The sequence below is a fragment of the Phyllostomus discolor genome, chromosome 14, assembly GCF_004126475.2.
Source record: "Phyllostomus discolor isolate MPI-MPIP mPhyDis1 chromosome 14, mPhyDis1.pri.v3, whole genome shotgun sequence".
In the NCBI taxonomy this organism is placed as follows: domain Eukaryota; kingdom Metazoa; phylum Chordata; class Mammalia; order Chiroptera; family Phyllostomidae; genus Phyllostomus; species Phyllostomus discolor.
In genome coordinates this window covers 49,189,839-49,216,561 of record NC_040916.2, presented here as the reverse complement: position 1 = coordinate 49,216,561, position 26,723 = coordinate 49,189,839, and the positions used below count along the sequence as shown (strand labels likewise).

The 26,723-nt window shown below is 46.1% G+C and overlaps 2 protein-coding genes and 1 pseudogene across 9 annotated transcripts in view; 2 read left to right on the top strand and 1 right to left on the bottom strand.

Moving 5' to 3' along the window:
* Positions 1 to 16,914, top strand: part of GON4L (gon-4 like) — an 85,893-nt gene extending 68,979 nt beyond the window's left edge. For 3 of the 6 annotated variants that reach the window (XM_036015961.1, XM_036015963.1, XM_036015964.1), the window contains exons 20-32: positions 1,404 to 1,520; positions 2,137 to 3,837; positions 4,347 to 4,608; positions 7,211 to 7,395; positions 8,413 to 8,610; positions 10,031 to 10,174; positions 11,667 to 11,810; positions 11,908 to 12,027; positions 13,316 to 13,429; positions 14,184 to 14,394; positions 14,724 to 15,351; positions 15,441 to 15,543; positions 15,941 to 16,090. In XM_036015961.1, the coding sequence (XP_035871854.1) occupies positions 1,404 to 1,520; positions 2,137 to 3,837; positions 4,347 to 4,608; positions 7,211 to 7,395; positions 8,413 to 8,610; positions 10,031 to 10,174; positions 11,667 to 11,810; positions 11,908 to 12,027; positions 13,316 to 13,429; positions 14,184 to 14,394; positions 14,724 to 15,351; positions 15,441 to 15,543; positions 15,941 to 16,090 (4,077 nt within the window). Of the gene's footprint in view, positions 1 to 1,403; positions 1,521 to 2,136; positions 3,838 to 4,346; positions 4,609 to 7,210; positions 7,396 to 8,412; positions 8,611 to 10,030; positions 10,175 to 11,666; positions 11,811 to 11,907; positions 12,028 to 13,315; positions 13,430 to 14,183; positions 14,395 to 14,723; positions 15,352 to 15,440; positions 15,544 to 15,940 lie in introns of all 6 variants that reach the window. The other 3 variants (XM_028502973.2, XM_028502972.2, XM_036015962.1) reach the window with 2 other exon arrangements.
* Positions 16,442 to 20,912, bottom strand: MSTO1 (misato mitochondrial distribution and morphology regulator 1). 3 transcript variants are annotated; one of them, XM_028502977.2, is made up of 14 exons: positions 20,521 to 20,912; positions 20,275 to 20,410; positions 19,751 to 19,820; positions 19,584 to 19,659; positions 19,134 to 19,185; positions 18,912 to 19,047; positions 18,622 to 18,739; positions 18,410 to 18,544; positions 18,158 to 18,313; positions 17,786 to 17,917; positions 17,526 to 17,710; positions 17,192 to 17,296; positions 16,991 to 17,103; positions 16,442 to 16,709 (listed from the first exon to the last, which is right to left on the bottom strand). In XM_028502977.2, exons 1-14 carry the CDS (start codon positions 20,602 to 20,604, stop codon positions 16,495 to 16,497), a joined length of 1,713 nt encoding a protein of 570 aa, XP_028358778.1. In that variant the 5' UTR covers positions 20,605 to 20,912; the 3' UTR covers positions 16,442 to 16,494. The 3 variants fall into 3 exon arrangements, with proteins under 3 accessions (XP_028358778.1, XP_028358779.1, XP_035871858.1); XM_028502978.2 differs by having other exon boundaries at positions 18,158 to 18,310; XM_036015965.1 differs by having other exon boundaries at positions 19,584 to 19,655; positions 20,275 to 20,663.
* A 1,475-nt stretch (positions 20,913 to 22,387) lies between these two features.
* LOC114489086 lies at positions 22,388 to 24,046 on the top strand (annotated as a pseudogene).
* The last annotated feature ends 2,677 nt before the right edge of the window (positions 24,047 to 26,723 follow it).

The following is a 26,723-nucleotide window of genomic DNA, read 5'->3' as shown; positions in this document are numbered from 1 at the left end:
TCTCAGTCCACAAAACTGGGGGTCATCTTCAGTTCTTCCTGCCAGACCACTGCCGTGTCTGTCAGTCATCTCACCTCGGTTTTCTTATCCTGCTTCCTGCTCTGCTGCCCACTGCAGAGCTCAGGCCTTTGTTACACCTGGATTAGCGCAGTAGTTTCCTAACTGGCGTTTCTACTTCTGGCTCCATTTATTCTGTCCCTCATGTCGCTGCTACAGCCATCTCTGTCTTACCTTTCAGGGTACAGTTGGGACTGCTTGGCATGGCTCAGAAGGCCTACCCTGCCCACCTCGGACTTGTCTTTTGAAGTTTCTCCACATTCTTTTGTTGTAGCCAGACCAGTCTTTTTGTGGTTCCTTAAACAAGTTCATGATTTGAACATGAAGTATACTCTGCCCTGCCTCATGTAGCAAACTCTGCTCCATTAAGAGTCATCTAGCCCTGGCTGGCATAGCTCAGTGGATTGAGCTTGGGCTGCAAACCAAAGTGTCGCAGGTTCGATTCTCACTCAGGGTACATGCCTGGGCTGCAGGCCATGACCCCCAGCAACCGTACATGGATGTTTCTCTCTCTCTCTTTCTCCCTCCCTTTCCTCTCTAAAATAAATAAAAATAAAATCTTTAAGAAAAAAAAAAAAGAGTCATCTATACTAGTTGCACTTGCTCCAGAAAAATCTTTATTGTTCAACTTTGAGTTGTATGTCATTTTTGGTATACATCTTTGTGCTTTTTTACACAGAATGTCATTTTCAGCCTACTTTACTGTTTCTCTCACTAATCCATAAGCTCCTGAGGAGCAGGAATTGCTTCTTTTATTTGTATGCTCAGCTTGTAGCACAGTACCCAGCACATAGAAGGCATTTGACAAGTGTTGAATGAATGGATGCTTATTGTCAGCGGGTGTTTATTGTATGGATGCTTATTGACATTTAATTTTCCTCTTCACTTATGCTTAAAACCTGTCTCAGTCTCTCTGTTCTTCTATCCCTTCCCTTCTAATGTCCTTTGCACCCTTTTTTGCCTAAAAAGGACGTTTCCTTGAGTCCAGGATGAGGGTTAAGGTGCTGTCATTGCAGCTGTTGTGCAGTAGCAAATTTGAAATGAGATTTCTTTGGCCATCTGTTTTCTCTTTTCTGTGACCTAACCTTTTCCCTTCCTGGTGACCAGAATGGGGATTTTCATTAAACGCTACTAATTAGTTGTGAAATCTTTATTAAGTAGGGGTAGTTCAGTTTGAAGTGCAGAAGCGTGCAGCGTGTGCTATGTCTACGCACGTGTGTATGGGCGTGTGCCCATTTGTGTCTCAGTGTGTCTCAGTCAAGCTACTGCCCACCACACCCCGCAACCTGACAGAGGGCGATGTTTCTGAAAGAAATTCAGCTCATGATTTGTTTTTTGATGGTCAGTTTTATAAGAAGACCAAACAGCTGCCCATCTTAGGGAAGTGCTGTGAGGAAATCCAGCCACATCAGTGGAAGCCGCCTGTGGAAAGAGAAGAACACCGTCTTCCATTCTGGTTAAAGGTAAGCCTGCCTCCGCAGCATAGGCCAGAGGCAGAAGGTCACTGGAAGCATCAGGGCTACTGTGCACCTCTTATGCTTCAGTTGCAGAGCTAGGACTTCTTACCTTTCTCACTTGTCCTTCTCCTCCTCCCTCCCACCAGGTGATTCTGCAATCTCTTTTTTTTTTAATTGACTTTAGAAAGAGACAGAGAGAGGAAGGGAGAGAAAGAGAGAAATATCAACTTGTTCCACTTATTTATGCATTAATTGGTTGATTTTTGTATGTGCCCTGACCAGGGATTGAACCCATAATCTTGGCATATCGGGATGAAGCTCTAACCAACTGAGCTACCTGGCCAGGGCATTCTTCAGCCTTTCAAAAACAGTGGGTAAAATGATAGTTTCCTATATTCAGAGAAGAGTTTCTAGAGCACACATTTGGAATGTAGTCTTTGTAGAAATTTGACATTGTGTAGAAAACTCCTTCTTGAAACTATCCTGGAAAGGTTCCTAAAATCTAGAAAACCCTGTTTTAATTTAATTTTGTTTTGTTTTGTTTATTTATTTTATTATTTTATTATTTTTTCTTTACTACATTCGGATGCGTGTTGGATCAGAGTGTTCTTGTTCTCAACAGGCCAGTCTGCCATCCATCCAAGAGGAACTACAGCGCATAGCTGACGGCGCCAGAGAGGCAGGAAATGTGACTGGAACCCCAGAGATCAAGCCGGACCCAGACCTAGGAAAAGGCAGCTCGGAATTGGGGAGTGAGACTCGGTACCCACTGCTGCTACCTAAGGGTGTAGTCCTGAAACTGAAGCCAGTTGCCAACTGCTTTTCTAGGAAGGGCTGGAGACAGAAGCGGTCATCAGCCCTGAAGCCCCTCCTTATCAGGCCCAGCCCCTCTCTTCAGCCTAACTCCAATTCTGGGAAAATACCACTTAGGTCAACTCAGTCAGAAGCCCCTCCGAGCAAAATGGTGGTCCGGATTCCTCACACAATCCAGCCAGCTACCGTCTTACAGCCAGTGCCAGCTGTTCCTCCACTGGGGGTTACTGGAGGCAATAGCTTTGAGTCCTCAACAGTACTGCCTGCCATACCCCCTGATTCCAGGACCAACTTCCCTCCATCTGAGCCCCAGACCCTGCTGTCCTCTGCTCCTGTGCCCAAGATAATGCTGCCTTCACTTGCCCCTTCCAAGTTTCGAAAGCCGTATGTAAAACGAAGGGGCCCAAAGAGAAAGGGGGCCAAGACCTCTCTCTGTTTGAAGTCTGTTCCCCTCATCAACTCCGCACCTGTCATCTTCACCGTTCCTGCCACCACTGTGAAGGTCGTGAGCCTTGGCAGTGGCTGCAACATGATTCAGCCTGTCAATGCAACTGTGGCCCAGAGTTCTCAGACCCTTCCCATTACCACCCTGTTAGTTAACCCTACTTCCTTCCCCTGTACATTGAACCAGCCCCTGGTGGCTTCCTCCATCCCACCCTTAATTGTTTCTGGCAACTCTGTGAATCTTTCTGTACAGCCCACCCCTGAAGATAAGGCCCAAGTGAGTAGGGACATTGGTTGTCCTTTGGATGAAGGCAAAAATGCCTTTCAAGGCCTAGTACCCAAATTAGAACCCCAGGAGCTGTCTCCTCTCTGTGCTACCGTCTTCCCCAAAAAGGAGCACAGCCCAGAGCCCCCACCGTCAGATAGAGTGGGCCAGGAGGAATTGTCGGAGAGCAGTGCCTACGTCTGGACCGTTGTGAAAACAGAGGAGGGGAGGCAAGTTGTGGAACCACTGCCCCAGGGCTTCCAGGAATCTCTGAGCTCTCCTGGAGATGTAGAGAAAATTGTCAAGGTGGAACCTAAAGACTGTGGGGAGGAGATGTCCAGTGGATGTCCAGAGCAGACCGTTTGTGATGAAATCAAAGAAGAATACTCGGTGGGACTGGACACTGGCTCCCCCAGCGAGGAGTCAAGGGGTACAAGAGAAGCAAAGAAACAGGCGGTCTTACAAAAAGAGGAGGAGAGGAGTCAACCACCTGTAACACCTTCACCTTCTCAAGAGCCTCCTGATGGGGGAAATTCAGGAATTGTGAGCAAAGAATCTCCAAAGAATGCTTCATCCTCCGCTCACCCCGAAATGGTGCTTAGCAGCCCCCTAGGGAAACCCGAAGACTTACCCACCAATGACGGTCAGTCAGTGGAGACCCCTGCTGGGCTGGAAACTGGAGGAGAGAAGGAGGGGCCGGAGGAGGAGGAAGAAGAGGACTTTGACGACCTTACCCAAGATGAGGAAGATGAGATGTCATCAGCTTCTGAGGAGTCTGTGCTCTCGGTCCCAGAACTCCAGGTGAGAGTTGGGGAATATTCTCATTTATTTTGTGGATTCAGTAATATGTTTAATTCATAAATAGGCCACCTGCTTGCTTGCTGCACTATAGATACTTGTAAAATCATTTTTATTTGACTTCTGAATGAGTTATGGGACATAATTTTGGGTTTGGGTTTGTGAGAGGGGAGGGAAAGGGTAGAATTGACTTACTATATTTGACTTAAACACATATAAATGTTAAATTGAATCACTTAAGCACAATTTAAATGCCTAAAAAATAGATCGTAAGTGTGGACTATAGCAAAGAAAAACTGTCTTCAGGGTAGAGGGTACCTTTCAAACACATCCCAGCTACCCCTGTGACTCCGTAACAGAGGACCAGGCTCGGACAGCTGTGGTGCCTGCCCGCCCCCAACGCACACACTTCATTTGATCGTCCTCAGTTCCTCTTGAAAAACTCTGTTCAGTCACATGATGAGCCATTACCAGCCCTTACAAACACTCTTTGGTGGGGGGTGGGTTTGCAGGAAACAATGGAGAAACTGACTTGGCTCGCATCAGAAAGGCGGATGAGTCAGGAGGGTGAATCTGAGGAAGAAAACTCGCAGGAAGAGAACTCTGAGCCTGAAGAAGAGGAGGAAGAAGAAGCAGAAGCAGAAGGAATGGAAAGCCTGCAGAAAGAGGATGAAATGACAGATGAAGCCATTGGAGACCCTGCTGAGAAACCTCCTGCCACTTTTGCTTCACCCCAGACTGCTCCAGAAGTGGAGCCCAGTAGGACCCCACCAGGTGAGTCTGGCAAACCTGTATGAGGGGCAGGTCTCGGTTCCCTTTACTGTCTAAAGGACATTTGCAGAGTGACTACCTCGAAAATCAGGTGACAAGTTTTCAGAGCTCCTCTGGATTGCCCTGCAACCTCCCTTCCCCCAAACAGGTATTCAACTTGGTGCCTTTACAAAGAAGAGATGCTCAGAAATTTTTAAATTCTCACCAGCTGCTAGATTTTTGTGTCAGGTTCATCCAAGTTTTTATACTGGTTCTTAATTTATCATGCATGAGGCTAAAAGCTGTGTTTATTTCAGAATACACTGCTTACTCCTCACCTCAACATAGTCTCTTGAGAGCCCAACATAAGGCCATGCTCACTCTTTTTCTTTTTTAAAAATTAATTTATTTTTTAATATATTGATTATGCTATTACAGTTGTCCCATTTTCCCCCTTCACTCCCCTCCACCCTATACACCCTCTCCCACCCACATCCCCCCTTTAGTCATGTCCATGTGTCATAAGTTCTTTAGCTTCTACATTTCCCATACTATTCTTACCCTTCCCCTATCTATTTTCAACCTACAGTCTATGCTACTTATTCTCTGTACCTTTTCCCCCTCTCTCCTCCTCCCACTCCCCTGTTGCTAACGCTCCTTGTGATCTCCATTTCTGTGGTTCTGTTCCTGTTCTAGTTGTTTGCTTAGTTTCTTTTGGTTTTGCTTTAGGTGTGGTTGTTAATAATTGTGTTAGCTGTCCTTTTACTCTACATGTTTTTTCTTCTTTTCTTAAACATTTAGTCCCTTTAAGTCCCTTTAACATTTCATAAAATAAGAGCTTGGTGATGATGAACTCCTTTAACTTGACCTTATCTGAGAAGCACTTTATCTGCCCTTCCATTCTAAATGAAAGCTTTGCTGGATAGAGTAATCTGGGATATAGGTCCTTGTCTTTCATGACTTGGAATACTTCTTTCCAGCCCCTTCTTGCCTGTAAGGTCTCTTTGGAGAAATCAGCTGACAGTCTGATGGGAACTCCTTTGTAGGTTACTGTCCCCTTATCTCTTGCTGCTTCTAGGATTCTCTCCTTCATTTTTACCTTGGCTAATGTAATGATGATGTACCTTGGTGTGTTTCTTCTTGGGTCCAACTTCTTTAGGGCTCTCTGAGCTTCCTGAATTTCCTGGAAGTCTATTTCCTTTGCCAGAATGGAGAAGTTCTTTTTTTTTTTTTTTTAATATTTTATTTATTTATTTTTAGAGAGGGAAGGGAGGGAGATAGAGAGAGAGAGAGAGAGAGAGAGAGAGAGAGAGAGAAACATCAATGTGCGGTTGCTGGGGGTCATGGCCTGCAACCCAGGCATGTACCCTGGCTGGGAATCGAACCTGGGACACTTTGGTTCCCAGCCCGTGCTCAATCCACTGAGCTACGCCAGCCAGGGCTTGAGAAGTTCTTTATTATTTGTTAAAATATGTATTCAATCTGTTACTTTTCCTCTTCCCCTCCTGGTACCCCTATAATTCAGATGTTGGAACGTTTAAAGATGTCCTGGAGGTTCCTAAGCTTCTCCTCGCTTTTTTGAATTCTTATTTCTCTATTCTTTCCTGTTTGGTTGTTTTTTTCTTCTTTCTGGTCCACTCTATTGTTTTGAGTCCCAGTTTCCTTCCCATAGCTATTGGTTCCCTGTGCATCTTCCTTCATCTCTTTTATGGTAACCTGCGTTTTTTTTCATCTAATTTGCACCCAAAATCAACCAATTCTGTGAGCTTCCTGATCACCAGTGTTTTGAACTGTGCATCTGATAGATTGGCTATCTCTTAGTCGCTCAAAAGGATGAGTCCTGGGACATTGATCTGTTCTTCTGTTTGAGACATGTCTGCCTCTCTCTCTCTCTCTCTCTCTCTCTCTCTCTCTCTCTCTCTCTCTCTCTTTTTTTTTTTTTTTTTTGGTCTGGTCACGCCTGTTCCGGTGAGGGGTGGAGCCTTAGGTGTTCCCCTGGGCTGGGCACCCCAGTCGCTGGATTGTGACGTTATATGTGGGGGCGGGGGCAGGAGGGAACAATGGCGGTAGCTGCGTTCTCCTGGGACCTCAGCCCCTTCCCTGGGGTCCTGGGTTGCGCGCTGTGCCCTGGTCCACAATCACCACTTCACTGGGTCTGCCAGCTGCCGCTTGGGTACTCAGGGTCCGCCTGCTGCAATCTTGTGCGCCCCAGTTGCCTTATGCGCCCAGTTCTCCGCGCACCGTGACCACGCTCCTACTGGTCTGGATGAACGGGTCTACTTCAACTTCTTGGCTGTATGACTTCCATTCAGATAAATTCTCTGTCAGTTCTGGGTGTTATTCTGCCTCTAAATTGTTCTAATCTTGGTTGTGCGTGGAGGTACTGTACGTCCACCTAAGCCTCCATCTTGCCGGAAGTCTCCATGCTCATTCTTGAGACTGCTGACTTTGCATAAAACTGCCCCGATGGAGACAGACATGCCTCTTACACCACCTTCCCAGAAGCTTTTCTCCTGCGCGGTTCCATACCGTTGCAAAGGTCTGGAAGGGGTGGGTGCATGCAGTCGGATGGGAACAGCAGGGGTTGCAGAGAGGAAGAAACAGTCTTTTTCACATGTACTCTCAGGAGAGAGCATCAAAGCTACTGGAAAAGGCCGGAGTAATCATCGAGCTCGGAACAAGCGGGGCAGTCGAGCCCGGGCCAGCAAGGACACCTCCAAGCTGCTGTTGCTGTATGATGAGAACATTCTCGAGAGGGATCCACTCAGGGAGCAGAAGGATTTGGCCTTTGCTCAGGCTTATCTGACCAGGGTAGGCAAATGCTGTTTCCTGTTACTGTTATTCCATCTGAATGAGGCTACTTCTCCTATAAGGGAGGTATTCTTAAAATGAAGTCTGGCCCTGGCTGGTGTGGCTCAGTGGGTTGAGCACTGGCTTGCCAACCAAAAGGTTGCTGGTTCAATTCCCAGTCAGGGCAGGGCACATGCCTGAGTTGTGTGCCAGGTCCACATCACACATCAGTGTTTCTCTCTTCCTCTCTCCCTTCCCCTCTCTCTAAAATCTCTGCCTTTGCTCTGTGTGAGAGAACCACAAGGGGACAGAATTCAGTCTCATAAACAGGTTTATTAGTAGTACCTTAGCATTGCTCTTCTGTTGCCCAGAAAGTGGGGAGAGATGATACCACCATCCGTCGTCAATAAGAGGTTGTGACTTCGCTGAGTAGGCTAAAATAAGGACCTTTACTGTGCCCTTGCCTTGTGAAGAAAGACCTTTGGTACACTGCCAGAGAGTGGGTCTCAGAGAAGCACCTTGATCTCCGTAGACATGAACCAGTGTGAACCAACCTGTTCCCTGAGTTGTCCTGGGTAGCCACCTCATTCTTTTTCTAACCACCTGGTTCCTTTATTCTCTAAGCAAAGTAGAGTGCTAGCAGTGATAGTCATGGATTTTTCTTGTCTCCTAATATTTTACTAACAATCCCAGTTTTTGTATTGTTTATCCTCAGATGATACCATGCTGAAGTATATGTATGGAATACTTATCTATGTCAATATAGAGCTGAGATCAGAAAAGACGGGTTAGGGCCATGAGCTAGAGCCAAGTTTACCTGGTTTTATGGAGGGGGAATGAAGGCTCTTCAGTTGTCCACTACCAGAAAATGAGCTGTGCCTTTCTCCTTGTCTTCCATTAACAGTCAGGCCTTAGAGCCTATCAGAGGAGGGACAGTTCTTAGAGCTCTCTAATTATGAACCCTCATCGCTTGGTGCTGCTGTTGTTTTGTGGCAACTCAAAGAAAGGGCACTGGTGATTGAAAGTCTCCCTGTACAGGTACGAGAAGCCCTGCAGCATATTCCTGGCAAGTATGAGGACTTCCTTCAGGTTATCTATGAATTCGAGTCAAGTACTCAGAGGCAGACGGCTGTGGATCTCTACAAAAGCCTGCGAATTCTACTCCAAGACTGGCCTCAGCTCTTGAAGGACTTTGCTGCTTTCCTGTTGCCTGAGCAAGCTCTGGCCTGTGGATTAGTGAGTAGATGGGCAAAGACAGCACATTGGGATTCCCGGGTCAGGGTGAAACTGTTTGAATGGAGTCGAGTAACACTTTCCCAGCCTCCCGACTGCTTCCAGTTAGATGGCTTTCTCCTCGCCTCCTTCTTTTCAAAGGATGATCTTCCAACTTCATCCTCCAATTTTCTTTACATGGGGAATGGGGGACTTTATGCACTTGCCGTGAAGACCTGTTAAATGATACGCCCTTTACTCCTCATTGTTGTGAAACGGACATTCCTTGATCAAGTATTTAATGAATGCCTACTGTGTGTCAGGCAAAGTCCTAGGCACTAGGAATATAATAGTTATAAAAGATTAAAATCTTTGCCCTTTCCCTGGCCAGTGTGGCTCGATTGGCTGGGCACCATACCTGGACTGCAGGTTCAGCCCTGGTTGGGGCGTGTACAAGCGGGAGCCAGTCGATGCTTCTCTCTCACATCAGTGTTTCTCTCCCCCCTTCCTCCCTTCCCCTCTCTAAAAAATAAATAAAATTTAAAATAGAAGATTTTTTTAAAAATCTTGCCCTCATGAAGTTTATCTTCTCATTGGGAAAGTCAGATGATAGACTGTAAAATGTATATACAGGGTGTGGCAAAAGTGGGTGTACAATTGTAAGTACACAAAACAGTTTACTATTATATTATTTATTAATTACTATATTATGTTCTATATGAACAACTGTAATTCTATTTTATCCCTCCCTTATAAAAATTATAAGATAGGTATAAATAGTATATAGTATATAATGCTTTATAGTGATAATGCTCTGTAGAAAAGTAAAGTAGGAAGCAGAAATAGAGAGTAGTAGGTAAATGGGTGACGGGTGGAGTGTTGCAATTTTGTACATGGTGGGTTGGGAGGGCCACTATGGTAAGGTGACATTTGAAATGTTGGAGAGTAAGTGTCTGAATATGAGGGTTATCCCAGTAGTTCTGGGGTCTTTGTCATGACTGAAAACACAGGAATAAAGGGTATGACGAGATTGTTCCGATAGTCTTAAGGCAGTTAAATGGTAACGGAATGATTGTGCACATCGTGCAGATCTTCCTGTATTATTTTGAGGATCAGATGAATGTTTATGTGAAAATCCTTTGTAAACTGAATGCTGCATCACTTTGAGTGTCTGGTTTCACAATCATGAAATAATAAACGACTTTTGAATTGTTTATTGAGATATGCACATCTCTTGAATCTTCGATTCATATCTTAGTTATCTCAAATTAGTAGTCCCCAGAAACCGGAGGTGGATAAATGCTTACATTTGATCACATGGTTGTAAACTAGAGCCCTGTCATCTCCCTGTGCCCCCAGCCCATTTTGTTCCTTTGTTCTTATGTTCAGGTCCTGCATTAGCTGTATATGTGACTCCTCTTTTGCCCTCTTTTCACTCTGGTAGTTTGAGGAGCAGCAGGCTTTTGAGAAGAGTCGCAAGTTTCTCCGGCAGCTGGAGATTTGCTTTGCAGAGAACCCCTCACACCACCAGAAAATTATCAAGGTCCTCCAAAGCTGCGCAGACTGCCTGCCCCAGGAGATCACTGAGGTACTTTTTCCTGTTCTGCTTCTTTTCCTTTGTCATCTGGGCCTTAGGCCCTCCTTCCCTTCTCCCTTTGCCTAGTCTGGTCTATATCCTTTTGCTTCTGAGGGAGCTTGCACTTCCTGGGGGGGCTTGGCTAAAGCATAAAATGCTGGAGTAGGGAGTGGTTGCCACCTGAACCCATATCCTGACTGATCTTTACAGGCTTAGGAATGCCATCTGTGCCCTGGAAGGGAACATTTCAAGGAAGAGGGTGATGGGTCTTGGGAGAAGCTTGGCTCCTTGCTATGCTTGGGTTAAGCTAGAAATCAGTATGGCAGGTTAGAGAGTGTTGTTCCTAGGAATCAAAACTTACTGCTTTGTTTGTTTGTTTTAAAGATTTAATTAGTTTATTTGTAGAGGAGAAAGGAGGGAGAGAGAGCGAGAAATGTGGATTAGTTGCCTTCTGCATCTCAGCTAGGGACCAAAGGGGGCAACCCAGGCATGTGCCCTGAACGGGAGTCACACTGGTGACCTTTCACTTTGTGGGATGACACCCAACCAAAAGGCTATTTTTTTTACATCTTACATTAATTAATTGTTAATTAATTCATTCATTATCCTTACTCGAGGCCATGCTTATTGATTTTTACAGAAAGGGATAGGGAAGAAGAGAAAGAAGGAGAGAAACATCGATGTGAGAAACATTGATCAGTTGCCTCTTGTATGTGCCCTGACCAGGGTCCAAACCTACAACCTAGACATGTGTCCTGGCTAGGAATGGAACCCACCACATTTTGCTTTATGGGACAGCCCTCCAACCATCTGAACCATATCCATCAGGGCCAGAACTATTGTTAATACTCCTCCTGTGTAGGCAAGAAAGGAAGGAGAGGAAGTTAAAGAATTCTTAGCTGTCAGCTCTGGCTGGTGTGGTTCGGTGGATTGAGTGCCACACTGCAAACCAAAAGGTTGTCAGTTGGATTCCCTGTCAGGGCACATGCCTGGGTTGTGGGCCAGGTTCCCAGTGCGGGGCATGTGAGAGGCAACCACACATTGATGTTTCTCTCCCCCTCCTTCTCCCTTCTATCCCCTCTCTCTAAAAGTAAATAAATAAAAATTTTAAAAACAAGAGAGAATTTTTAGCTATCAGCCCTGACTGGTGTGCCTCAGTGTGTTGGGCATTGTTCTGCAAACTGAAGGGTCACCAGTTCGATTCCTGGTCTGGGCACACACCTGGATTACAGGCCAGGTCCCTGGTTCAGGACATGCAAGAGGCAACTGATAGATGTTTCTCTTGCACATTGATGTTTCTTTCCCTGTCTTTCTCCCTCTTTCCTTTCTCTTTAAAAATAAATAAAATCTTAAAAAAAAAAAAGAATTCTTAGCTCTCAAGGAGAATCTTCTGTGTTTCTCCCAGTTGACTGGGGAGTAGAACTTGGAAGTGTATGAGATTGGTTTGGAATTTGACCTAGAGAGGCTCTGTAGACTTCACCTTTCCCTCCACAACTCTTTGTAGCTCAAGACACAGATGTGGCATCTCCTCAAGGGCCATGACCATCTGCAGGATGAGTTCTCCATCTTCTTTGACCATCTGCGCCCAGCAGCCAGCCGGATGGGTGACTTTGAGGAGATCAATTGGACTGAGGAGAAAGAGTACGAGGTACAGGCCTGAGGCTGCGGTAGGGTCATGAGGGGAGGAGGCCTCGTAGAGGAGGGAGCACCTGCCCAGAGCCTCAGTGGCACCGTCTTCTCCCCAGTTTGATGGCTTTGAAGAAGTGGCACTGCCTGATGTAGAGGAAGAAGAGGAACCTCCCAAGATACCCACAGCCTCAAAGAACAAAAGAAGAAAGGAGATGGGGGTCCAGAATCATGATAAGGTACACCAGGTTGTTGGAGATTGTCCATTTTTCATGAATCAAGCCTTACGTTTCTGCCTAAGAGTTTCTCTGGCTTAGTGTGGTGCAGAGCCCACGGGCAGAGCTGCGCCCTTGCCGAACAGGCGCCACTCCCAAATGCCTCTTTCAAAGGATCCGTTTCCCATTTTCTTTCTAGCTCAGAGCTGTTTTTTTTGTCCTTGAGTCTTGACATTTTCTGTTCATGTGAAGAAATAGAAGCAAGATTCCCCATTTTAATAATAATGGTAATGGTTAGAACTTAGGTGTGTTACAAAATATCAAGCATCTCTTGAAAGTATTTTACATGGACTATTCATTCATTTAATTCTCACAATAATCCTATGAAGAGGTTGCTCTTATTTGCATTTTACAGAAGAGGAAACTGAAGTTCAGAGAGAGGCCATTGCTAGGGTCTCATATTGAATAAGTTGCAGCTCTAAGATCTGAACCCAGGTAATCTGTCTCCAGAGTCTGCTCGTATTCATTGCTCTCTCCTGCACTTCAGGAAGTAGCATTTTTAATCCATGGCCCTGTACTCCATGCCTTTTACTGTTTCTTAGGGAAAAACTGCGTAATAGCTGAATGACCTTGGGCAATTTATTTAATCTGTTTGTTTCTTCATCATCGATGGGGATAATAATGGTACTTACGTCTTGTGTCCATTAAACAGAGAGTATCATTGAATGAGCCTTCCATATGTACAGAGTCTTTTGTCAAGGGGATTGGGAGAAAGGGGAGAGAAATCAGGGCACAGGGAGACGGAAACAGAGACAGATGAGTGAGTAGACATATCTCGTAGTGGAGCTCTCTAGTGACTTTGCCTCAGGTTATATTTGACTTAAATATTACTTGACACACCTGGGCAACTAGGACATGTCATTTTTTGGGGTCATTTAAGGATTGTTTAGGGGATTCAGAATAGACTTTAGTTGAGCTTGGGTGCTGATTTCCTCAGGCAATATGAAGGGATGGTGTTTAATAAAAGAGAAAAGGCCCTGGCCAGGTGGCTTGGTTAGAGCATTATCCCGTTCACCAAAAGGTTGCGGGTTCAATCCCTGGTTGATGTACCTGTAGAAGGCAACCGATCTCTCACTTTCTCTTCCTCTCTCCCTCCCTTTGTCCCTCTCTTCCCCTCTCTCCCCTCCCTCTTCCCTTTACCCTCTTTCTAAAAAAAAGAGAAAGGATGGGACTGGAGGGTCAAGGGGTAGTCCGAGCTTTCTCTCTTAGTACCAAAGTGCTTGGCAGCTAACCAAGCCCAGGTATCTTCTAGGAAGCTGAGTGGCCAGATGGTGTCAAGGACTGTGCCTGTTCATGCCACGAAGGGGGTCCTGACTCCAAACTGAAGAAGAGCAAGAGGAGAAACTGTAGCCACTGCAGCAGCAAGGTGAGGGGGAAACTGGTGCTGAAGGAGTCGGAGCTGCCTCTCTAGGTCAGCCTCCAGGTTGCCTTACTGTCAGGGTATTGTTCACTACCACAGATGTGTACCTTGCACACACACATAGAATACAAATACAATCTTTTAAAAATAGCCCTGGCTGGTGTGGCTCAGTCGGTAGGAGCATCATCCCGTAACCAAAGAGTTGCGGGTTCGGTTCCTGGTCAGGGCACATACCAAGACCGCAAGTCAGATCCCAGGTCTGGGCGTGTACAGGAGGCAACCACTCGAGGTTCCTCCTTCACATTGATGTTTCTCTCTTTCCCTTCCTCTGTCCCTTCTTTCTCTAAAAGCAATGAAGAAAGATGTCCTTATGTGAGGATAAAATAAAAATAAAGATATATCATGGATTTTGCTTTTTAAAGAGAATTCTGTTGGTAAAGCTTTCAGAGTTGGGGAAAAATCAACCAGTTCAAATATTTTCTTCTTAGATTATTATTTTTTTTAATGAAATGAACCTCTGTCTGGAAAAGATGCTAAAGGTGATACTGATTCTCTTGGGTAGGGTTGGTTGGCTTCAAAAATTCAGTCCTTAGGTAGAGGAATGGTTGAATCCAGTATTCTGTTCTGGGCATTTTAAATCCTTGGAGTAGGCATGCATCTTGACTGACTTGCTGAGCATTATAGTGGGGCTTCTTCCTTTTGTGGGCCCCTAAGTCACAGGAAATCAAGAGGTCCTTGACCCACAATGCCATCTCTGCAGGTTTGCGACAGCAAATCCTACAAGAGCAAGGAGCCGAATGACTTTGGGGGTGGCAGCCCCCAACGAGAGGCCAGTCCTATGCTCGGTGCTAAGGAAGCTGGGCAGGGCAAGGACGCGATGGAGGAGGAAGCCCCAGAGGAACGAGAAACCATGGAGGCCCCCCAGGGCAGGGCAGGCCGGAGTACCCGAAAAGGAGAGATGTCTGTTCCAGGTGAGGGAGCAGGCTGCCCACCAGGCCTTTCTCCATGGATTTCGGTCTTATTCTCACAGGCTTTGAACCTGTATAAATAACATTCTTTTCAAGGATGGACTACCATCTTTCTTACTAATAAACCAACAGGAACCCCTTCTCCTGTCCAGCCTTATCTCTCCCATGGCCTCAGTCCTCTTATATAAGGGACTTGAGCTCCAACCTGCACCACACTCTTGGATTAGAATTATGTGACAGTAGCTCTCCAGCACGACCCGGCAGTAATTTGTCGCCTTGGGTGCATCTCAGCCCTGTTAGCACCCTTAGGTCTTTGTTTTCCTCCTGTGCAGGGTTGGCAGCGGGGAGCACTTTGCTGTCCCCTCAAGAACGGACTCTTGCAGAACCACAGCTCCTCCTAGATAGCCAACTGCCCTGCTCACCAGACCGGACTCTTCAGCTTCCCTCCAGAAGTGGAGCTGAACCGGCCACCACTGGGATGACGCAGGCTGGCACCGAGGTTCTCTCCCGCCCTGAAGCACCCCTCAGGCTTCAGAACGAGGGGAAGGACCATGAGGCAGTGGGTGACTCGGAGGCTTCCGTGCTGGTCTGCGATGCTGCAGCTCAGAAATGGCCTGGAACTGTCGAACCTTCTCCCTTTCTGAGTCCTGTTTCCTCAAGGACCAGAGATTTGGGGAGAAGACAGGTGTCTGGGAAACCAGATACTCAGGAGAACTGGCAACCTTCAGGCAAAGCTGGGGTGAAGGCATCAGACAAGAAGTCCCTTGCCCATGAATTTTCATCAGGAATTGATACCCCAGAGACTTCTCCCAAAGCCCCTAAAGGAGGTTTAGCTAAAGACAGTGGAATGCATGGCAGGGGTCCAGAGGGGGAGCAGCAGCCAAAGGCCGCAGAAGTCACAGTGTGTGCGAACAACAGTAAGGTCAGCTCCACTGGGGAAAAGGTGGTCCTGTGGACAAGGTAGGTGGGAATGAGGATGTGTGTTTGAAAAGCACATGGCCCATATCTGTGTTACTGATTTGGGACTAATCACAACATACTGGTTACAGGGAAGCTGACCGCGTGATTCTCACCATGTGCCAGGAGAAAGGAGCACAGCCCCAGACTTTTCGCAACATCTCCCAGCAACTAGGAAATAAGACCCCTACTGAGGTGAGTGGGAGGGGCCCTGCCAAAGCTTCAGACTCAAGAGGAACAAAGGAGAAGGCCTGGCAAGAGGAAGACAGGCTGTCCAGCTAAGAGAGGACATCAGTGGGTCGTTGTAAAGGTCTGGCTTGAGGAAGGGCTGACCTGCCAGGGTGTTTGGTAGTGGTTCTAGAAGAGAAAGGGCATTGGATGTTGAGGTGGAAGCCCCAGAGTTTCCATTCTAGCTTTGTTTTTGGACAGCCCCTTACCCTGAGTTTCCTTGTCTATAAGGAGGACGTAGCCCTGACAAGCTTACTGTGTGGGACAAATAAGATTGTTCAACTTGGCATAATATATATATCGTGCTTATTGTTAAAGTTACTGGCTCAGGTACAGGAACACAGCCCTCCACCTCTCCTCCTAGGTTTCCCACCGTTTTCGAGAACTCATGCAGCTCTTCCACACCGCCTGCGAGGCCAGCTCCGAGGATGAGGATGATGCGACCAGCACCAGCAACGCAGACCAGCTCTCCGACCACGGAGACCTTCTGTCCGAGGAGGAGCTGGATGAATGAGACTCGGAGAGCGTGGGTGTCCTGTGCACAGGAGCCACCCCCTGGCACCCCGATGAGGAAGAGGGCGCCTGTACCTTGCTTGTACATCCCCTGAGCTCATTTTGCGGAGCTGGAGGAGCAGGGGCTGAGGACAAGGACAGAGGCAGGTTGAGGGTTTTCATGGCTTTGCCAGCCTCTGCCTTACTCAAGGTGTGTTATGAAGTCTTTAAAATTACTTTGTAAATAGCATTGAGGGAGAGTGGGGCTCAGTTCCTTTTCTACTCTTTTTAAGCTTTTTGTCGTTGTGATCTAAGGTACAGCATTTCTAAATGTAGTGAGTGCGTATGTTGTAGCCAGTCCCAGACACTGAGCTCCTGCATCGAGCACTTTTTATTGTAAACTAGTTCCTTCCTTTTCTTGGAACTTTAGTCCATGAGGCTGTCGCCACCCTGGTAACACTGGGCCAGACTGTGTAGGTCCTGCAGTAGCTCCTCTAGGTCGCCCTGTTCCACTCCGGCGTCCATGAAGCTGGCCCAGCGCCGCAGGTCGAGTTTGGTGAGCTCCTTGGCCAAGTCTCCCAGGGTCTGATTCAAGGATGCAGAGGAGCTGAGGGTCCCAAGCACTGGGATGCTCTCCACTGCTGCAGAGGGACAGAAAAGGGAAACCCGTAATCGGGTCGTTCCACTCGGAGACTCTGTTTTGTAGATAGGAAAGTCTGGGTCTTTACGACTGGATTGTAAAGTAAACTGAGTAAGTTTCGTGCACTGTCCCCTTAGTATACCAGTACTCCAGAACACTTCTCTCGAACTGTAGAGTGAATAAAGGGATTTTTGTGACCTTTCTGAGTACCTTTATCCCAGAAGCTACACAGCAAAACCTCTCTCGTGTTTGAAATCTTGGTTTTCTTTACCTCCTACATACCTGCTCCAGTTGGGGGGTCATCCTGAATCAGACCCTGCTGGCTGAGGCTCGAGGAGAAGAGGCGAGGATAAGGAGGGAGCACTCTGCAGGGAGTCAGCAGCAGGTGGGAAGAACTGGGGATGAGAGAAGTGCAGTTGAGTGACAAAGGGCCAAGGGAGGCCTGAGGTCTGGGAGGAGAGCAGGAGCAAGCCTTTTACTGACCTCCTGACTCTAGGCTGCTGCTGTTGAAAATACTGGGCCAAGACTTCCTCCCCAGTGGTGCACGCGTGGAGCAAGGAGGGCAGCGGTGTCCCTGGGGTGAGGTGACTGCCAGAACAAAGCCAGAATCACCGTTAATCTGGGGCAGCGTGAATAAGAAACCAAGAATTCCTATGACTTCAAGCCATCACCTGAACTGGGATGCTCAGCCTTTTTCTTTAAAGTGGGACAGAGGGAAGAAAAGTGGGACAGTGCCATGAGAGTGTCCAGGGACTCTGGGGAGAAGAGGACATGAAACAAAGGTCCGACAAGGGCTCTGAGGGCCACCGGCCCTCACCTGGTGTGACATGCTCTGTCCAGACCCCGCAGCACCACTGACTGGGCAAAGCAGCGCGTTCCACACATGTCCCCACACGCAGACAGTGGGGTCCAGGGAGTGGTCCCTCCAAGCTGCGCCAGGGCATCAGGGAGGGACTGGCTTGGAACCAAAGGGAAGGGGATGGCTGCTCCTGCTGTCACCACCTTCAAGGTAAGAACAAGATCAAGTTACAGAACTTATTTCTCGGTTCCGACCCAGCTCCCCACAAAGCTTCATACCTTTCTCCCAGAGAAGGTCAGCATGTCAGCCAGTTGAACCATGGAGACTGGTGAGGAATGCAGGCGATAAGGAACAGTGACTGTGTCCAGGGCTGTAGCCAGGATGGCACTGCAGTGGAAGGGCAGAGAGGCCTGTGAAGAGGGTATGGAGAAGAGCACTTGGTCTTTCAGCTGGGAAAGACTGGACGCAGAATACTGATGGCAGAGAGGTCTGGGGGCTTTGTGACAAAACTGTGTGTTTGGACATGCCCAGGACAGTGTGATCCGAGAGGCCACACCATAGCTGAGTGTAACTTATAGCTGAGGCTTTAAGAACAGAGCCCGTAACAGCGTCCCGTCACTAGCAGTCAGAACAATCGTATCGAGCCTTACATCATAACGCAGGTGAGGGAAGTTGACAGGCGGGTCAGGCCGCAGTCCCAGGCTCCCACCCAGGGATAAGGGGCAGACCAGAGAGCTCTGAGCAGACAGGTGCACCAGACCAAATGCTGTGTTTAACAGACGGTAGATATTTTTCTGGGGCTCCTGCTGAAAGAAAAAGGGGTTTGTTTCAAGAACCTTCTCACTGGGCTGTCATCTCATTTCTCCTGCCGTGCCACGTAAGCTTTTGTAAGTTGTATTTACCTGGAGACTGTAGGGACCAGGGAGCAGGCCCCAGGTTATTATTCCTCGCCCTGAATACTCATCTTGTAGCAGTTCTGTGGCCTTCGCACCTACCCCAGAGAAGCCATCATGCAGGTCACACAGGATCTGGAAGCCCTGGGGAAAGGTGAGTGATGAAGGATGGTGGGATGAGAAGAGTTTCTCCCTCAGTGTCCACCCTGCCACACAGCTACCTGCAGGTAGTCGCATTCCTCCACGAAGAAGTGCAGCCTGTCGTCCAGCTCTTCCAGGTACCTGGGCTCCTTCAGGACACTCTCTCCTTGGCCGAAAGCCTCCAGGAGACCTGCTTCGCTATCATGCATAAACACAATCCCAGAATTACAGTATTCCCTCTCTTCCACCACCCGCTCCCCCTGGCCAGATCTCTTCTTTTCGGGGAGGGCAGGGAAGATGTCCTCAAGAGCCTCTTCAACATTGGTGGGAATTCATTTTCTTCCCTCACAGCGCCCCACCCCGCCCGTACCCATCATGGTTGTACTTCTGAATCACACAGATGCTCCGGGGATGGAGGTGCACTCTGAGGAAGTCTGACCAGACTCTGATGCTTTCTGTGGGGATAAGTGGCTTTGGAGTTGTAGCAGTGGTGAGTGGTGTAGGACCTGAAGAAAAAGCGGAGGAAATGTGCCTTTCTTAATGTTCCTGCTCTGCCCACTTCTCCATCCTGCAGTATCTGGACAAGTCTCACCTTTGCCATTGGGAATGGCTTTGACCTTCCAAGTACCATCACTAAGCGCCCCCTGTGAGGGATGAGACAAATCTACATTTAGTTTCAGGCAGCCTAAAGGCAAAAGATTTATCTTCCCTGATTTTGCTGGCCACACCCTACAATCTCCTTCCTGCTCATGTAGTCAGACCTTAGGAAGAGAAGTGCTTCCTCTGCCCCAGTGGAGCGCTCTGCTTACAGCACTGGGTTTACAAGTTCAGGGTGGGCATGAGCTCGCCATCGTTCTCTCTGCAGAGCACAACCACTCGAATCTTTCCTACTGTACTTTCCTAAGCTCCAAGGGCCCTTCTTTTGCCTCTCTAACCTTGTTTCCTGAGCCTGTTTCTTATGGCTCACTTCTACCCCTGTAACTTCCTAAATAAACATTCTCTTATAATTTAGCATTAAAAAGTTCAGGCCAGAGACCCTCACCTCTGCACTCAGAAGATCCTGGAGATAAGGGTTCTTGGGATGGAGTTCCTCTGTGTGTGTGGTGAGCTTTCCCTGCCTCAAAGAAATTGAAGACTAATTATATAGTTGGGTTCCCTCTGTTTTCCACCCTCCCCTGTGTATCTCCCACTCCTCCAAACCGCAAATACCATGCTATTGCAGCGTCTAGCTGTTTGTTCCAGTAGAGTCCACTTTCCTGTTTTAGGGAGCTCAAACTACCTGCACGAAAATAATAGGAGATGTTAGATCAAAACCTAGTTCTTTCCTTCAGCTAGTCTTCATCTGATCCCCTACCCTGCTGTCACCGTCCCTCCAGCACTTGGCACTTCCACGTTCTCCTGAATATAGATGAGTTAGGAAAAACCCTTGCCTAGGAGAATCTAGATTCCATCCTTTCCTTAGCTGTGGGACCTGGGGCAAAGATCCAGCGGTCTTAAAGGTGTGCCGTATCACTGTCTCCAAAGACAAGCAGCCCGTTCCAGAGATGGCTCGTGGACGGAATAAAGTTTTGCCTTCTTAAGTCCTTCGGGTATTTGCATATTGTGGTTAGCTCTCCCTAGGCAACATGTCTCGCTGCCCTTAAGCCTAGTATGGTCGGAGGGCGTTGAAGCGAACGGATGCTAAAGACTCCGCACGTGAAATGGGCATTGGCTGACCCTGGCCACCGCCTCACCCTTCAGATCCATAAGGATGAGTCTCGGCGTGTAAGTCTCCTGGCCGTGCACCGTCTGGCCAGTCCGGTACAGGACGTCTGGGCACAGCTCGCTCGGCGGCAATTTGGCATTGGCCGGTTCGCGCAGCGCTGCATCCTGGGGAAGTACAGAAGGACTGGACGCAGCTGTGGCAAGATGGGCAAGCCGGAAGTAATGCCTGGGGACCCCCGAAAGGCTCCACTGGGGTAGCGGCCCAGAGACCTCACCTGCTGGTTCCACCAGTGCGCTCCCACGAAACCGGCAAAATGTCCCAACTGCAATGTGAGCACCTCCCGGGCCCCGCCCGCCATGCCGCACTGCTCCGCTGGGTCGCAAAGCCACCGCCTGCTCTTTTGCTGCTCTCAGATGATTGGCTCGGCAGGCTAGTAGGCGGGGCCGCACCCTCTGCTCCTCATTGGTCTACTCACACATCTTTTCCCAGAGAATAAACGATTCGTTGGATTTTAGAGATACCTCTCCTCATTCCCGCCTCTTCCTAACGAGAACCAGTCCGGCTTACTCGTGGTTGTCAAGGGGCGGGGCCCACGCCGGAAGTTACAAGCTTTCAGGCTCTCGCGCTACGCTGGATCCTTAGTGTTGTTTTCTTGCTTCTCACGTCGCCGTCGCCGTTACTGGAGGTGCTCTCCCTGCCTCTTACTGCCTTTTTTTTTTTTTTTTTTTTGGTCTGCTCTTGGTCTCTCTGTCTCTTCTCTTTTCAGCTTCAGGAAAAAATAAAACCTGGCTAGGAAAGTTGATGCTTTCCTGAAGCTTCCCACACGTCCGTTCATTCCGGTCCAAAGGCTCAGCATTCCTGATATCTAACCCTGTGAACTGTCTCTATCTATCACAATGTTTAAATAAATAGGAGGACATATTCTTTTGCATCCGACTTTTGCTCGGTGTCGTTTGTGAAGTTCTTCCCTGTTCTTCCATCCAGGTACTTCGAGTTTTCTTTGCTTCACGATGGTCAATTGTATGAAAATACCACAGATGATTTATTACACTGATAATAGACGTTGGGATTCTTTTCAGTTTGGGGCTATTAGTTGCTAAAATTAACATTCTTGTGCATGTGGCTGTGCACCCATTACCATGGAGTGTAATTGTTGGGTCATCAGGTTGGATATATTTAAATCTGGTAGGTAACACTAAGCCATTTTCTAAATTTCCTTACCAATTTACAATTCCACCACCAGTGTAGGGAAACTTTCAGTTGATGTTTAATAATCTTGCCAACATTTTAAAATTTAGTTCCTTATCGCCGGTTTTAATTTTCCTGGTAACCAAAAAGGCAGAGAGCACCTTCTGATACATTTATCAGCCATTTGGATATCCATTTTTGTGAAGTGTCAAGTCGCGCCCATGTTTCTTTTGGGTTGTCTCTTACTGATTTGTAGGAGTGGGTGCTTTATTCTGCATACAAGCCCTTTGTCAAGCTATAGGTGTTGAAAATATCTTTTCACCCTGATTGTCTTTTCATTTTCTTAAAGGGGGTGTTTTGAAGAACAGGGTTTTTGTTGTTGTTGTTTTGTCTTTTTTGAGAGAAGGGAAGGGAGGGAGAGAAATATCAATCTGCACCTCTTGCATGCATCCAGACCAAGGACAAACCCAAGTGCCAGGCACGTACCCTGACCTACCCAGAATCAAACCAGTAACCCCCTGCTTTGCAGGACAGTGTCCAACCAACTGAGTCACACTGGTCAGGGCTAAATACCACGTTTTTAAAAGTGTCTTAGATTCCTAAGTTTACAAGGAGACTAAAAAAAGAGGAGGGCAAGGTGAGTGTTAAGGAGTGACAGAAGAATGACAGACAGCAAATGCAGACAAAGATCAAATTTAAATTTATAGTTTGCAGCTATTAACTGAGGAATTGATTCAGATGACAAACATCCCCCAATCAGGCAACTGACAGATGTTTCTCTCCTCTCTCCCTGCTCCTTTCCCCTCTCTCTAGAATCTAAGCATGTCCTTGGATGAGAGAAAAACATAAAAATTCCAAAAAAAAATTGCGTGATAATTTTTTTGGAAAATGGGGTGGTTTCAGGATTTCAAAGTAACCATCCAAAGATAACTTATTAATTACACTGGAGGAAAATGAGGGATGCCCAAACTGACCAAGTGATCAAGCTTAGTATTGTTACCAGAAGGGGACTGGGCCTGGAGCAGGTCTGCCTCTGATAGCCTGTGAGTTCTTGACTTCTGCAGGAAAGAGTTCACATTTATTACAGCTGGGGACAGTGAAATAAAGGAAGGGCTTAGGATAGAAGCAACAGAGAGAACCTAGGCAGGACTGCTTTGGCTTTTTAGAAACGTTATAGGAAAGAAGCACCTCTTCTTTCCTATAGAAGGCATGCTGGACTGCATGAACTCCCTGAGAAGTGAAAGGCACAGTGACAGAAGGGAGCCCAAGTGGGGCTGCTGTTCTGTAGCTCACTGGAGAGTCAGAGAAAAAGGGGGCCTTGCGGACAGGTTCAGGGGATAAGCCCTAGACAAGTTTCTCTTCCCTTTCCTTTCTCTTTAAAATCAATCAATCAATAATTTTTTAAAAATACAGCCCTGTCTGGGTAATCGGTTAGAACGTCATCCTGATACACTGAGGCTGCAGTGCAGGTTCGATCCCTCGTCAGGTCATATACAGCAGTCAACCAATGAATGCATAAATAAGTTGAATAACAAGTCAATCTTTCTCTCTAATCCAAGCCCTAACCATCACTACCACAAAGATATTTTAAATATAAGTCACAAATCCTAAAGGATGACTATAGTTTACTTTTTACATTTAGGTCTTATGATCCACTTTGAATGTCTGATATGAGGAAAGTGTCGGCATTCATCTTTTTGTATGTACATATTCAATATCCCAGTAGTTTATTGAAGATTATTTTCCCCCATTAAAGTCTGTGTTGAAGATCAACTGGCCATAAATATAAGGGTTTATTTCGGGACTCTCAACACTGTCTTGATTAATGTAGGTTCATATTATGTTTTGCAAATAGGAAGACCTCCAAATTTGCTTATTTAACACATCATTTTGCATCTTTTTTAATTTTAATTTTTTATTTAAAGATCTTATTTATTTATTTTTAGAAAGAGGGAAAGGGAGGGAGAAAGAGAGGGAGAGAAACATCCATGTGTGGTTGCTTCACATGGCCCCCACTGGGGACCTGGCCTGCAACCCAGGCATGTGCCTTGACTAGGGATCAAACCGGCAACCTTTTGGTTCCCAGTCCGCGCTCAATCCACTGAGCTACCCTAGCCAGGGCTTTCACTTTTGCATCTTACCGAGGCAGCAGTGGTAGCAGCTTCTCTGAGTTTTGCTCTGCAGCCCAAGGACAACAAGAAAAGCGCTGGAAGGAATGCCAAGAAAGACAAAGACCCAGTGAACAAATCTGGGGGAAAGGCTAAAAAAAACAAGGGGTCCAAAGGAAAAGTTTGGGACAAGCTCAATAACCTGGTCTTGTTTGACAAAGCAACACATGACAAACTCTGTAAGGAAGTTCCCGAGTATAAGCTTATAACCCCAGCTGTTGTCTCTGAGAGACTGAGGATCTGCGGTTCCTTGGCCAGGCTCCTTAGTAAAGGACTAACTTAGTTAGTTTCAAAGCACAGAGCTCAAGTAATTTATACCAGAAACATCGAAGGTGGGGATGCCTGAGCTGCTGAAGATGTATGAACAACAGATTGCACCAGCTGTACATTTTTAAAAATCTTTTAACAAATATGTTTATTGATTTGAGAGAGGAAGGTACAGAGAGAGAAGCATTTATGTGAGAGAGAAACTTTGGTTGCCTCCCATACACACCCGATCAGGGATTGAACCCCCTACTTTTTGGTGTATGGGATGAAGCTCCAACCCACAGCCACACCAGCCAGGGCCAGGTACATATTTTGAAAAATAAAACTTTATCAAATAAAAAATAGTAATTTTGACTATTCTAGGCTCTATTTATTTCCTTATAAACTTTAGTATCAATTGTCAATGTTTACAAAAACCCTGCTGAAATTTTGGTATTAATTTCATTGAATTTATAGATCAACTTCCCTCAGTAATATTCTATAGTTTTGGGGTACATCTTGCATTTCTTTTTATCAAGTTGCTAAGTACTTTACTTTCCTATTTTGAATAATTACTTTATTTTGTTTTTGGATTTTTCATTGCCAGTATAGAGAAACACAATTGGTTTTTGTATATTAATCTTGAATTGTGACCTCACTGAACTTGTTTTTAGTTCTAGTAGATATTTTGAGATTTCTCACAATTTTCTATGTACAGAATGATGTAATCTGCAAATAAGACAGTTTTTACTTGGTACTTTCCAATCTAGATTCAACTAGCAATGAAGAGAAGCCCCGAGAGACCAGCTGTACAGCAGGCTAAGCAGAGAGATGATAACAAATGGTGCAATAGAAGAAGCTAAGGAGAAAGAAAAGAACTTGATAGGGTAGATTACGATTATTTGGAAAAAATTAAGAATTCATAATCAGCAAACTACAAAAATAATGACGGAATTCTTCAGTATGGATTTTGTACATAAATGATGCAGTAGCCATACAACATACTACTACACATTCATGAAAAAGGGTGAGGTATACGATTATATGAGTTTAGTATTTCAAAGGTGAATGCCAGTTCCCCAGCCTTGTTTGCTGCTAAAGATCAGGTTGACCGAGCAGGTGCAGATCCTGGTAACTCTTCTGATAGAGTAGGAGCCTGATTTTCCATGTGTTTGTATGGTCTCCTAACACATACATAGAAAAAATAATTAGAACAAGGGCATAGTGAAGCCACTGAATGACATCAACTAAGGGAACTGTATGACAAGCAACAGTGAGGATCGAGAGGAGGAAGTGAGTTTGAGCTGCTGAAAAGATGAAGACTTGACTATCCATATTGGAAGGTGTATCAGTCAGGGTTCAATCAGAGAAGCAGGACTGTGTTCAAAGGGATCCGTTCAATGGATTCAAGCTTTCCAATAGTGGGAACAGGTTATTCTGTAAGGCTGTTATCTTTGAGTCTGATGCTAGAACATCAGTCTAGCTAAACTGACTAGGGGTTGGGTCAGAGATGGAGGTTCTGTGTCTGATTAGGAATCCTTGAGGTTTAGGAGTGGAGGAAGGTGGCTCTTCCAGGAAAAAAAAAAAAAAGCTACTATATATTCACAGACTGTCTCCCTCATAGTAACTTTTTAATTTTATTTTTATTTTTTTAAAGATCTTATTTGTTTTTAGAGAGAGGAGAAGAGAGGGAGAAAGAGAGGCAGAGAGAAACATCCATCAGTTGCCCCTCACCTGCCCCCAACTGCAGGCCTGGCCAGCACCCCAGGCGTGTGCCCTGACCGGGAACCAAAGGTGCGCTTTCACTTTGCAGCCAGTGCTCAGTCCACTGAGCCACACTAGCCAGGGCATAATTTATTTCTAATTTACAGTTGGCATACAATATTATAGTTTTAGGTGTATAACTCCGTGATTAGACATTTATATAACTTATGCCCCAATAAATCTAGTACCCACCTGGTACCATACATGGTTACTAGAATATTGCTGACTATACTCCCTATGCTGTACTTTACATCTCTGTTACTGTTCTGTAACTGCCAATTTGTATTTCTAATCCCTTCACCTTCTTCACCCAGCTCCTTAACCACTTTCCCATCTGGTAACTATCAAAATGTTCTCTGTATCTATGAGTCTTTTTTTTTTCTGCTTGTTTTTTTAGATTGCACATGTAAGTGAAATCATATGGCATTTGTCTTTCTCCGTCTAGCTTATTTCACTCAGCACAATATCCTCTAGGTCCATCCATGTTGTTGTAGATGTCAAGGCTTGATTCTTTGTTTAATGGCAAAATCATATCAATTGCATATATGTACCACTTTGGTTGCTTCCATATCTCGGCTATTGTAAATAAAGCTGAAATAAACGTGTGGATGTATATGTCCTTTTGAGTTAGTGTTTTGCGTTTCTTCAAATACCTAGAAGTGGAGTTGCTGCATCCTTCTTTGTCTCTTCTTGTAGCCTTTGTTTTGAAGTATATGTTGTCTGTACCTGGCTGGTGTGGCTCAGTGGACTGAGTGCCATCCTGAAGACTGAAAAGTTGCTGGTTCAATTCTCAGTCAGGGCACATGCCTGGGTTGCAGGTCAGTTACCCAGTTGGGGGCGTGTGAGAGGCAACCAATCAACATTCCTCTCACACATTGATGTTTCTCTCCCTTTCTCCCTCCTTCCCCATCTCTCTAAAAATAAATGAACATTTTTTTTTTAAAGAAATAAGTCTTAGACAAAATCAAATACAATCAAAGTTGGAAAAAAAGATGTATGTTATCTGGTATGAGTATTGCTAACCCAGTTTTATTATGTTTTGTTACCGTTTTTATGAAATATCTTTTTCTACCTTTACTTTCATTCTGTATCTTTCGATCTGAAGTCGCTT